The 13,371-nt window shown below is 33.8% G+C and overlaps 1 protein-coding gene and 1 long non-coding RNA gene across 2 annotated transcripts; one reads left to right on the top strand and one right to left on the bottom strand.

Annotated features, from left to right (window-relative positions):
* The first annotated feature begins 238 nt into the window (after positions 1-238).
* LOC122296837 (G patch domain-containing protein TGH-like) lies at positions 239-6,149 on the top strand. The gene is made up of 6 exons (XM_043106635.1): positions 239-288; positions 3,502-3,605; positions 4,675-4,736; positions 4,828-4,902; positions 5,613-5,890; positions 5,967-6,149. The coding sequence occupies exons 2-6, from the start codon at positions 3,532-3,534 to the stop codon at positions 6,147-6,149; spliced, it is 672 nt and encodes a 223-aa protein (XP_042962569.1). The 5' UTR covers positions 239-288; positions 3,502-3,531.
* A 5,015-nt stretch (positions 6,150-11,164) lies between these two features.
* On the bottom strand, positions 11,165-12,599 carry LOC122297209. Its single transcript, XR_006238688.1, has 2 exons — positions 12,455-12,599; positions 11,165-11,635 (listed from the first exon to the last, which is right to left on the bottom strand). It is a non-coding gene; the product is annotated as an uncharacterized LOC122297209 (long non-coding RNA).
* Positions 12,600-13,371: the final 772 nt, after the last annotated feature.

Raw genomic sequence — 13,371 nt, 5'->3', positions numbered from 1 at the left:
TTTTAAAAATATTCTTTTAATATTTTTAAATATTTATAATTTGTTTTAATAATATTCATTAACCATTTGGGAAAAAAAAAAAAAAAAAACAGAAAAAAAAGTCTGTCCAACTCATCGTTCCAGTTCATTGTTTCAATCACATCGTTTCTTAGGATTTCATAAGAAAAAAGAGATGACATATTTGATAATGCTCTTTTCATACTGATGTTGATTCCTTCTACTCTTATTTTTTCTCTAGGTTACAAATGAAGAAGAGCGACGAAGATTTGATGGAGCATTTACAGAAAGGTTTTCTGCTGGTTATTACAATACTGTCCGGTCCAAAAAGGGTTTAATTTTAGTTTATATTTAGAAGAACTAAAATTTTTAAATTAAGACTTGAGTGTAGAATAATGTTAACACTGCAAAACAAATGTGCAGGGTGGGCTCCACAGACATCTGTATCATACCGATAGAATAGAGCTGAAGTCAAGCAGCAGAGCATTTTGAATTTTTTAGATGAAGACGGAAAAGCTAAATGTTTTTATTGTCTTAGCCGAGATGCTGGTTTGCTAAGAGATTTTTTTCACTTAGCAACTGTCAACTTCGTGGATTTGTTGTTGGAGGTTCTATATGTTGGAAATGTGATGCATGTTTGGACATTGTTGATACATGTACTATTTTACAAGATATATGTCTCTGGTATTGAATATCAATGAGGGAAGTGGGCTAAAAATGCATGGAAATTAATAGACTTTGTGAAATTTTTTATATTTTGTATTGTAATCGTTCATTGTGATATTCATGACCCAAGGTTATGACAAATTCTCAATTCTTTGGGGGTTTTGAAGATTGTCCCCCTTGCACTTTGTTTGGGAGTTTGGAGGTTGCACTTTTTTTGGGAGTTTGGAGGGGAGAGGATAAAGTGGGATAGAGAGGAGAAAAGAGAGAATTTTGATTCCTTTGTTAGAATGTTTTACTAATAATGGGAGGGGCGAGTGGACGATTCAGTGGGAATCTCTCTCATCTTGCTTGTTTATAGAGTAGACAGGAGGGCAAAGGATGAGTATGATGTAAATTGAGAATGGGGAGAAATTTGTGATCAATGTTTGTAATTGTTTAAGTTTGATAAAATTTTAAGGGGCTTTATGGGGTTTGTCTCGGAAGCATCAGTACACATAGGGTATGTATAGACATGATACAAATATGATGATATGTCGAAGGGAGTGGGGGAATGGACATGTCTCTGATACAGAGTATGGCGCAGAGAGCTTCCTAGTGATGCAGATTCTTAAAAAAAATAAAAATAAAAAATAAAAAGCATAAAAGATGTTGAGTGTAAATTGAGTAACTAAATGGATATAAGCACTCCTATACTTTGGGTTCTTTTAGGTGTCAACAACATTTTTCAATGGGAAAATTATCTGAAGAAGATTTGCCATTTACCTGTTTGTCACGTCCATTTCTTTTTTTCCAGCCAATTTCTTTTGTGACAAGGAAGCTGCACTTCCATGGAAGTATATGACTTTTAGTGATTTTTAAGTACTATGAATGCCATAGATACGGATGACATAGCTTAGGAAATGTAAAGAGACTACATGTATTTCTTCACAAAAAAATTATAAAGTACTAGTGAAAGCATTCTATTTATAGTTTGAAGGATTATACTATATTACTAAAAACAAGGGTAAGGGATTATGCTAGCTAAACATTAGGGGTGGGTGGTGGGGCACCATGCGTCCACCGCCCTGGCCTTGTGTGGGTGGCGCGAGCAATCCCACATGGGTTGGGGGGCCCCGTCCAAAGGGAAAACACCTAGCAGTGCCTCGGAGGGGGGTTGTTTTAGGCCCAGGGTGCAGCTCAACCCCCTCCGCACCCCAGGCCTAAGCTTAAGCCCAACACAAAAATTTATAATTTTTTTTATTTATAAATAAACAAGTTTTATTGATCAAAGAATGGCAAGGTCAATAAAACACTGAGGCATAGCTTAGTTGGTTAGGCATTGGGTTTGCTTTCCAATTGTCACAAGTTCGAGTCCCTTCATGGTCACTTAAGGTTTACCTGACTATTAAATTTAGGTCCCCTGAAAAAAAAACTTATCAAAAAAAAGAATGGCAAGGCCAATAACAAACTCTGATGCCCTAACTAGGTAGGCACATTAGAGGCAAGAAAATCATGAAGGACCATGCAATTAAAATCCACAGCAATGGCCCAATTACAAAGAGTTCTAAAAAATAAAACTTTAAGCTCCTCCAATGATCTTTCCTAGCAGGCACATTCGAATGTTTGCTCATTGCGCTCTTGCCACAAGCACCACATAATGCATAGAAGAATCATCTTCCAAATCGCTTTGATCAGTTGCCTGCCTCTTATGTTTTTCCAGCTAGCTAAAGCTGCCTCCACGGTCTTCGACATAACCTAGGCCAAATCCACTAGAATGAATACCTCATTCCAGAGAAACATTGCTATATCACAATACAAGAGGAGGTGGTCTACCGACTCTCCCCCTCCTCTGCACATGCAACACCACTCTATACTTACATATATATAAAATGATGAAACGACGTTTGTTTTTTTTGGGCTTGCCCCCCCGCAGTCTCTCTCTCTCTCTCTCTCTCTCTCTCTCTCTCTCTCTGTGTGGCGCTGCCTCTTAGACCCTCTCTCCCTCTCACAGTTGTAGCAGCGACATGGCCCGCATCCTCTTCTTCTCCTCCTCCTCCTTGGCTTCTCCCTCCTCTTCTTCTCAAACCCTCTCTCCCTCTCACAGTCGTCGTGGGCCTGTGGGTTTGAGAAATTGTTTTTACTAGTTTAAGTTTTTTTTTTTTTAATTGTTTCTGATTTGTTGTGTATTATGTTGTGGATTAATATATTTGTTGTGGATTTTTTTGTGGATTTCCTCATTTCTTTGACTTTTTATTTTATTTTTCCCGATTGTGATAGACATGGGTGATCGGTGGAGGAGGGGGGGGTGGATGGACCAAGGGTTTGCCCCTACACACGAGCGGGGGGCCCCACCCTTGGAATGCAATGGCAGATTCCGGGGGGCAAACCCCCCCCCCCCCCCAAAAAAATGCAGGAAGGGGTGCGGGAAAGGTGCAAACCCCGCCCTGGGGTGGGTTTGCTTTAATATGAAAATGTAACATTTTGCTTTAATAGGGGTGTTAGAGGGATGGAGGGGGGGCTGCGTTTAAGAATTACTATTTAAAAATTATTTATCAGAAAGGAAAACAAAGAAATAGCATCACACAATTGAAACTTATTTATTTATTAATTACGATGGCATTGTGTTTCATGGAAAGATTATTTTCATTGATGCATAGAACAGCTCAAGTTATAATTGGTAATATTGTAAGCCTTGTGCTGAACGTATCTATTTAAGAAGTCTAACAACGGGCATGGTAAACAGAGATTGAGGAAGCTATTTTGTTGAGATTATTGTTTTAAATATATTATTCTCCATGTTATAAAAAAAATTACAAGATTCTTAATCAACTTTTTTGATTCCTTTGTTTTCCCATTTAGGAATTGGACCGTCAATCACTTGGGACATCTATGCAGTTTGATACATTTGGATTTACAGCTGCAGAACTTGGTCGTAAACAAGCTGAAAGGGAACAACAACAGAGGTTAAGTTTCTTTAACTGTGATAATTTATACGAGTATTTCATTTGATGTCTATCTATTGGTTAAGCAAGTTGACTTGCAAGTGTTGGAACTTGGGATTCAGTGAACTAAGCTATGTAGTAGCATGTATTACATTATCCTTAGCCAACCCAACCATATGGTGTGAACATAATTTTAGCTATACAATGAAGGAAGTCAAGAGTCTTTAGTACTTGGATGTGTTTGATCCTTTCTCCAACAATTAAGATTTGGAAACCATTGATGCTAGAGTGTACTTGTAGATGGGTGCCAAGATACCCTAATACAGGGACACCCTAGAAAATGTTCTTATGCTTGGTGTTCTAAATGACCGATAGGACAGAGAGTTGATTCAGTCTTCCTATTAAACCGAGTTAGCCTAGACCTCGCAATGTATGGGCTTATATTTTCTATTTTCTTGATCTATTTTTTATTTACCAATCTTTTGAATATTTTTTTCAAAGACTTATAAAAAGGATTAGAGAATAAGTAGTCTGTGTGGTTTCAATTTTGATTGAATCAGCCATTTCGTCAACGTTCTATTAATTAATCGTTAAAAATGCTGACTTGGCATGCCATGTGTCGTGAAAATAAAATAAAAAATCTAAAAGTAGAAGAAAAAATAAAAATAAAAATAAAAACTAATAAAAAGTTTAAAAATATTGGTATGAAATTATAGGGATCAATCTGTCCAAAAGGCAAACCAGATGGACTATTTAGCATTTTACACCATAAAAACATATAAATTAAAGCTTCAACTGAGAAACTAAAAAGAACATTCGCTAGACTACAGTCACCCGGTCCCCAAAAAAACTAGACTACAAGCAAAACAAAAAAACTGTTGTTTCTTTCAATACTTAATTAAAATTAAGTATTAATTTATCTTTCAAGTGCGCTAACCAATATGCACTCACCATATGAGTCCCTTATGTAATGCCTTCTCTTTTGAGAGTTTTGTCACTGTTGGACACGCACACACAGTTCTACTTCCTAAATACATCAGCATGAAATGTCTTGCTGGTCTGTTTGTGATATATTTGTTGTGTATTGCAGGCCATCAGCTATTCCTGGGCTTGTTCCTGATGAAATAATTCTTCCAGTCACAAAGTCTATTGGTTTGTTTCGGTTAATATAGAGTGATGCCTGTGATAATGGTAATTTTGATTCAAATTCTAAGATACGCCCCTGTTTGCTGCTTATGAATAGGTGTAAAATTGTTGCTGAAGATGGAATGGCGACATGGTCACTCAATTAAGGATTCCAATGCGAACTCACAATATGGTATTTCTTTATCCCGATTTGAGATATGTTTTATTATTGTTATAAGAATATGATTTTTTATTACAATAATGATTTCCATTTTTCACCCCAAGTTTTCACCCATTTTTCAAAATGTATTCTAAACCACCAAAACCAACAATTGGGTACCCTAAACAAGGACTATGATTGGCAAATAAATGAATTTTTTTGGCATCAAATGATTGGCAAATAAAGTAGGTGAAAAATAAAAAAAAATTAATTTTCCAAAAATTTGATGCCACATCCAAGGACGATGGTTAATAGGAAGTTGAAAAGCATTACTCATATATATATATATATATATATATATAATTTAATCTGGTTATAGGTTTTTGGTTTTCATCTTGATGTTCTTATTTGAAGAGTTTCCTGTTTCAGTCTGAGACAGCCTTGGGCTTAGAGTTCTAGAAATTAGTACAGGGGTCTGTATAAGTATATGCACAGAATGCCTGCAGCCTGTTAGTAGTTTGTATTACAGGATGAAATAAGTATGCTACCATGTTTCATTTATTTTGCTATAATTGGCTGGACATTCATGCATAATGGGTTTTTCACGTGTAACAGTCCCCCTCACAAATCTTTGATTGCGGGGTTTGTAACTGTCAGACAATGATTCTCTGTGAAGTCTGTTAAAACACCATAGTGTTGATACACATTGAATTCTGACTCCATGTCTCATTATTTACTCACAGATGCTCGGAGAGAAGCTCGTAAAGCTTTCTTGGCCTTTTCTTCTGATGATTCAAAAGCACAGCTTGCTGAATCTGAGCCTGTCAAGGGCAACATTGAAAGTTCTACGGAACCGCCTGCTAATGATGATGTTCTGTCATACAAAAGCACACCTGTGAGAAATTTTCCATATATAGATCAATTGATACATGAAGAACTGATCTTTTATGATTTTTTTCTCAACAAGTTATTCTATGGATTCGCTCAAACTTATGCCCATTTATCTATATGTCTTCGCTTAGTAATTTTTTAGGAGGTTGATCTTCCAACTCCAATAAGTTTGTGGAGCCTCAAAGTGGTTCCATTGTATGTGCTAGGAAATTTCACAGGCACTTCTTAAAGATATTGAAGAGTCAAGAATTGCAATCATTATACTCTCTCAAAACTATGCATCATCCACATGGTGCTTAGATGAGTTGATGAAGATCCTTGATTGTAACAAAACAGGACAACAAATTGTTCTACCTGTGTTTTACAACATAGATCCATTAGAATTATGACGTCAAACAAAGAGTTTTGGTGAAGCATTTGTAAAACATCTACATAGGTTTAATGATGACATGAAGGTGGGGAGGTGGAAGGAAACACTCGATGAGGTGGCCAACTTGTCCGGGTTTCATTTAGGGAACAACTGGTACTTAATTCTAATGATCATTGTGTGACTTTAGAATCAAATCTATTGGGCTAGCTACGAGCCCACTCATGATGACGCTAATGGTAGTATAGAATGAAACTGGGTTAGCTACGAGCTCTTGTTATTGTCCTTAATTTCCAGCCAAAGGGTGTTCCACAAGCTTTACTATCAGTAGAATGAAAATGTAAAAAATAATGTCAGTATTGATTTTCATCAATCAAAAAATTAACGACACTTAGTTAGAAATATGATCTTCAGGTTTCGTTGTGTTGATTTTCCTCCTCAAGTGAAATGATTTTGAGGAGGAAGTAATGAAAATACCCATGATTTCTGTTGTCAAAATAAACATCACTTGGTTAAAAATATGATCACTTTCAGGTTTCTTTTTCTGCGGTGCACTTGATCGTATATAGGATATTAGTTAAACAACTTAATACATATTGGACTACTAGTCTTTTATTGTCTTTTTAATATTACTCAATCTGTTTTTCTAAGTAATTTGAATTGCAATATGGGAAACTTGTAGGAAGCTTCGTTATTTTTAAGAAAGGGTATTAATCAGGCCAATGCCGCGTGCATTGCGTCATCAATATTGAAAAAAAAAAGGGGAAATTAAAGGAAAGATGAGAAACTTATTGGCAACTTCTTTCGAGCTTCTTGTCACATACGTGGGACTGGAAATCGAAGTCAAACACACTTTTCACTTTCACCTCTCCATTTGTCCTCTTCTAATTCCCATCCCTCGCTACCCCTCAATTTTCGCATGTTCACATTGAACAAGTCCTCGTGGAACAACTTGGTTAGACTAGTCAATAATATATAAAAATGACCAACTGCCTTTCAAAGAAAACTAATGGAATAAATCACACAGCATCTTTTGAAAAAGCATAACAGCAGGTCGATGTCTTGGAATACATCACACACACAAACATTTTAAAGCTAAAAATTGCAGATGATTCTGCAGAATGGAATTGGATCATGATCAGTATCCTGTGAAACACAATACATGGTTGCCTTATACATATTTGATGGATTATAAATGAATAAACTGAATAAACTGTATAGTTCAAAAACAAAGAAAAAAACAGATAAATGAGAAATCTGTTGATTCCGTTTATCAACTAAATTTGATGGATTATAAATGAATAAACTATATGGTGCCAAAGGTCACTATTATATTTCGTGATAGGGCTAGAGGTCATTATTATGTCCCGTGATAGGGCTAGAAATCACTATTATCACCTGTGGAAGGGCCATATATCAAAGCAAAATAAAATCAGAATCATCGGATCATGACCAAAAACTGAATCGGATACAGAATCAAAAAGTGATGTACAAAATTTTTCAAATGCCACATCATATCAAAACAGAGTGCTAAATAATTTCATATCATTTTCACATATTCAAAACAGATTCAGAGCATCTTCACATAACATGTACAAATTCTTAGATTTCGTATGTGCTCTTTTTGCATAGTTAGAAACAGAATACTAAAAATTTGCTCATGTCTACACCAGTTATGATAAAAATAATTTCCTCTTTTATACAAATTTCATGAGTAATGCAAAACAAATAACTGATGTTATTTCAAATTTCTTTTCATAACAAAGCATGCATATTTCTTTTCCTCTTTTAAGGTGTTCATCAATGTAAGTATTGATTCCCCTTCTACACAAAGCATCATATATGTGAGAAATAAAATTATGTCAAATATCTTCACCTCTACAACTCAAGAACACATCATAAACCCATGAAAGTGCTGGTTGCAAGGCCATGGAAAAAGTTACAGTGTATGAAATTAGGCTGATGAACAGTATGATTGCAGATGATTCTATAGAATGGAACATGAATAAACTGTATAGTTCAAAAACAAAGGAAAAAAAACAAAGAAATGAGAATTCCATTGATTCCGTTTATCTACTAAATTTGATCGATTATAAATGAATAAACTGTATAGTGCTAGAGGTCATTATCATGTCCTGTGACAGGACTAGAAGTCACTATTACCCCCCTTGCAGAGCTATATATGAAAGCAAAATAAAATCAGAAGCATTAGATCATGACCATCGACAACAATGCCGATCAATTATCAATCATCACCTATAAAAAAACACTTAACTTATTTAAATTTTTAATTAAACACATATTCTGATATTTAAGCCTAAAATATTAAAATAACCTATTTTTTTTCTAAAAGTCTAAATTTTTGATAATCCTAAAATATCATCACTTCCAAAATTTCATCAATATCTACTTAACTTCTCTGACTCATACATTAAACTCCAATTTATTTCCGTAAACTAAAGTGTATGACTAACATGTTTATTCAATCAAAACTAAACTAATGTAAAATGCAATTCCACTTAATATTCACTTAACATAATTCCAACTCAATCACAAGATCTAATGAAGATCTTGTGACAAATAAAATGGGACCCAACATCTGACGAAGACCCACTTGAAATAAAAAATGATAATAATCTGCCATGACTACAAAGGGCCAAAAATAAAATAACTAACATTAAAAGAAAAACTCAAGAGTTCTTTTTGGGAAGCTACATGGCAAAAAGGGCTAAGTGGCAATTATGTAAATACAATTGAGTTTTAATATTGCTTTATAGAAGGCTACTTTAATACGAAGTTTGACAAGTTTTATGCTAGAAAACCAGATTATACGACAAGTCTGTAGGGAAGGTAAATTCACTGCAGCACTGGAAAGTTTTTTTTTCTTTTTTTTTTTTTTAATTTTTTTTAAGTAATTCTGTGTGTGTAAATGCGTAGTTGCTTTAAAAAATAATGAAATTTATTATTAAAAAAATACTTTTTTTTTTTCATGTCGGTTCTATACTTTATTTACTTTTTTCAAAGTGATTATGCGGCAGTTGTACAATTTATAGTTGCAAATTTTTTTTTCCCTTGATTGACTAGCATCGGCATTGGATTAGCCATCTCAATCTTTTTTTTTTTTTTTTTTGATATTACCATCTCAATCTTTAAAAGTTAACTCATATGTAACTTTTTTACTTTTAGCCAATCACTTAAAACTTAAATTCTACATTGGATTAGCCATCACACTCTTTATCATAATAAAATATTATTATTTTTTATTATTAATATTTCTTTAATTAAATTATATAGATGAACTTACTTATATTATAATATGTTATAGGACAAGATTATTGCATTATTTTGTACTTTATAAATAATTAATAAAAAGTTTATTCATATTTTCTCATATTATTATAATTTTTGCATGATTATAGATAGATGATAAAATTTATTTATTTATTATTTTTATATTTTGAAAAATATTAAAAGAAAGATGATTAATATTATTTTATAAAAATATAATTAATAATAAGAAAAGGCATCGTAATTCTAGGGATGAGGTTACTGTAGAAAAGAATGGTTTGTGTGCATGGCCCGCATGGGGCTGGTGTGGTTTATAGTGAGTGGTGCGAGTTCGGGGGTAGATCACGATCGATGAGGGAACAGCATCTGTGCTAAAACAGAGTAAAGTCTATTGCCGTGGGACCAATTAGATCATTTAATACGAGTTCGAAGGTTGAAAGTTTAGCTGGCATGCACGGTCGGCGGTCTTATCAAGAAGTAGTAGAGTTTCTCTTTTATCTGATCCACTTGCTCTTTATAATTATTTATTCATTCGTACTATTTATCATCTATTTTTTTTTATTATCTTATTATTATTTTATAATATAATATTAAATAATTAAATTATTTATTATATTTTATTTATAAACTTATAATTTAATGCCACGTTATTAGATAATAAAAGGATAAAAAATAAATAATAAATAGATTTTTTTCTTATTTATTTGTAATAAATACTACTCTTTAATTGAACCTCTTGCTGAATTGTTTAGCAATGGGATATATGTACTGAGAGCATGACTTCTTTGGACTACAAGAAAATAGGCTTTTTCTAGTACTTGATTTTGCCGCAAAAAGTACCCAAAATTGCTGCAAATAAGTATTTCCGTCGGATTTTGCGCCAACGCACGTTGGAAGCCAAAGAAGGGTTGCTGATGATTTTGACCAACGATTTACAATAATCGTTGAAAATAATACTATTTCCCGCAATTATATATTGCCGAAAAAGGCTCATAAATTCGCCAAATATAGCATGCTAACCCATGGTTAAGTGTCATCGGTATACCTTTTGCGACGATTAAAAAATTGCCGCAAATAACCTTTTCAGGTGCTCTATAATCGCAGGAAATGGCCCCTTACCAAAAAATAATAATAATAAAATACATTAATCAAGATCACGAAACTCCATTACATGAATTTTCACATCAACATAAAACACAAAATTTATAAACATTACCCACCCCCCACTTCCATGATTTTGTCTAAACCAATTAGTTGACTATAATTAAGAAATGCTTGCTGGAAAATTTCAGAAAGATAAAATGACATGGAGAATAAATCATCTGCATGAAGTTAAAAAACCATAACTTACAAGCAACATGACAATTCTGTCTAAAGGGAAAACTGCCCTAGGACTCTTTCATTTGATTCGGCTTAATTTAAATGAGTAAAAAGGAAAAAAGATAAGAAAAAGAATCCAAGTTAGATGCGATTGTGCATCCTGAAGGATCCCAGAAACCAAATTCCCTAGATGTTAAGTAACAAATATAAGGGCAAGAAAATAGAATGACAAATCAGCATGAATCAATGCCAATTTGTAGTGCTGAGAATAAAAAATAATGGTTGATATTAGAAAGTCAAGAATGCAGTATCATGCCTTATCAATAAGCCCAACACAGTAAATGATATATCAATGGCGTGTGTAGTTCCCTAAGGTTTCATCTATCAAAAATTTATATGATAGGTGGAAAAAAGAATAAACTATGTAAATCCCAGAAAATAATGGTTCTTTGCATAGATTATTTACCTTCTTTCTATAAACAAGAAATCTTTATTAAAAAGAACCAAACGTGCAACTTATGTACACTGGATGTAAAAGATAGATACCTATCTAGAAGGGAAAAAAATATAGAAGATAATCACAAACGTTTATGACCATCATTGCAAGTTTTTATCACACACTACCAAACTTTTTATTGATTTATATATTCTCACACATATAACTCATGGCTATGCAGGGAAGTAACAGGATACTTCTACCAGATATTCAACACTCTGCAATAGGAAATGCAGATCCAATTGTGTCTCCAAGATGATAGCACTTGATATTAACATTTAACGGGATACGGACCCAACAGCAACATAGGGTATATAATGCAATTTCAGCCTCTGGGCTCGCCAATTAAAGTTGATACAGATTTGAGGACCCAATTCCACGACAACAATGAGTTGATAGTCCCACTGCAAATAAATAATGGTGCTCATAAGTTTTCTTTCTCCACGATAACAAGCAAGAATGCCTAATTGCTGAAGGGTGACACATGTGGATTCTTCTTTTTTTTAAACATCAAGAATTATAAGGAGTTATATAACAAAATTAGTTCAGAAAATCATTGAGCATACATTGTGCTAAAATGAAACTTGTGAAGCCGAATGATCCGTATTTTATGATGGCTAGTGCGACGCTAATTGTTGTGCAGATAAAAAGGGGGAAGAACTACCACTGGGTGAAAGTCATGGATAAAGAATGTATAGATTATAGGAAAGTGTTAGGAATTGAAGGGAACCAGATTGTTAGGGCAAATCTGGAAAATTTCACCAAAATAGATGTTTGACAGCTTTTGATAACTTTGTTGAAACCAAAAAGTTTGGAGAACTAAGGATCACTTGATAGCTAGCTTTGCCCTTGAAGGATAGAGAAATCACTTACTTACAGATTAGAAGGTAAAACAAAGGGGCATTTATTCTACAAGAAAAAGGCTCTGTTTCAGCAAGAAAATATCACCCAAGAATTAAAATAATCTAATACCCACATGCATGAATGCATGGAGAATTTTGCCTTCTTTGTTAATGTTGTATATGGTGCATCAACCTCAAGATAGCTGGTTAATTTCTGTCTAAAGTCTAAACCGACCAAGAGTCAATACGGCCACCAATAACAGCTGAACATCCTCAACTCTTCAAGGCTTTAACTACTCTGGAAATTAGCAGCAGTATGTGTGTGTCTATATATATAGATAAGTTTACGAGGTCAGGAGAGAGAGAGAGAGAGAGAAGTACCTGCAGGGAAGTGGCCGCCGTGCGAGAGGGAGCGCGAGAGAGAAGATAAGAGGGAGGGGTTCGTGGGAGCGGACGGGTTCATGACCTTCATTGAGGCCGCGCGGTAGGAAATAAAAGGAGGTTGTTTTTTAATATTGCGGAGAACTTTTCGGTCGCAACAAGTTTTTATTAGTTTGCCGTGAATTTAAGTTTGCTTGGCCACTGAAATTTTTTAAATAATAATTTTAAATTTTAAGATAAAATATTAAAATATTATTATTATTTTAAAATTTAAAAAAGTTAAAAAAAAAAGTTAAATTATTTATTATATTTTATATAGAAATTTAAGAAAATTGTAACGATGAGATGAGAATTTTATATTTGAAATAAAAAATTTTAATGTCCAAACCAAACACACTTGCAAAAAGTCACAGAGCACTGCGAAAGCTCAATCTACATATTGTGACGAATTTTCTTCGTCGCAAAAAGTAAAAATGGTTGTAAAAGATAAGATTCAAAACTTGATGTTAAAAGTTTGCGACGAGATAAAAATCATTGGAATTGATGACTTACTGCAACAATTTTATTTCTAACAATAATAAAATCACTGTAAAAGACCATTTCTCTTGTATGCACCTCGAGCTTCTTCCTCTTCTTCATCCTCTTGATCTCCTTCCTTTCGTACCTAAAATCATGATGTATTCTTGAGCTTTAGAGGTGAAGATGTTCGCCATAACTTTATTTCCTATCTATACCAAGCTTCTGATCAAAGTCAATATTTATATAGACAACAATCTTGAAAAATGAGAGAAAATTTCACCGGCACTTTTCAAAATGATTTCTATCATTATACTCTCTAAAAACTAGACTAAATCTAGATGGTGCTTACATGAGCTATTGAAGATTCTTGATTGTAAGGAAACAATTAAACAAATTGT

Source organism: Carya illinoinensis, chromosome 15, assembly GCF_018687715.1.
Source record: "Carya illinoinensis cultivar Pawnee chromosome 15, C.illinoinensisPawnee_v1, whole genome shotgun sequence".
Taxonomy (NCBI): domain Eukaryota; kingdom Viridiplantae; phylum Streptophyta; class Magnoliopsida; order Fagales; family Juglandaceae; genus Carya; species Carya illinoinensis.
This window is presented reverse-complemented; position numbering and strand designations above follow the sequence as displayed.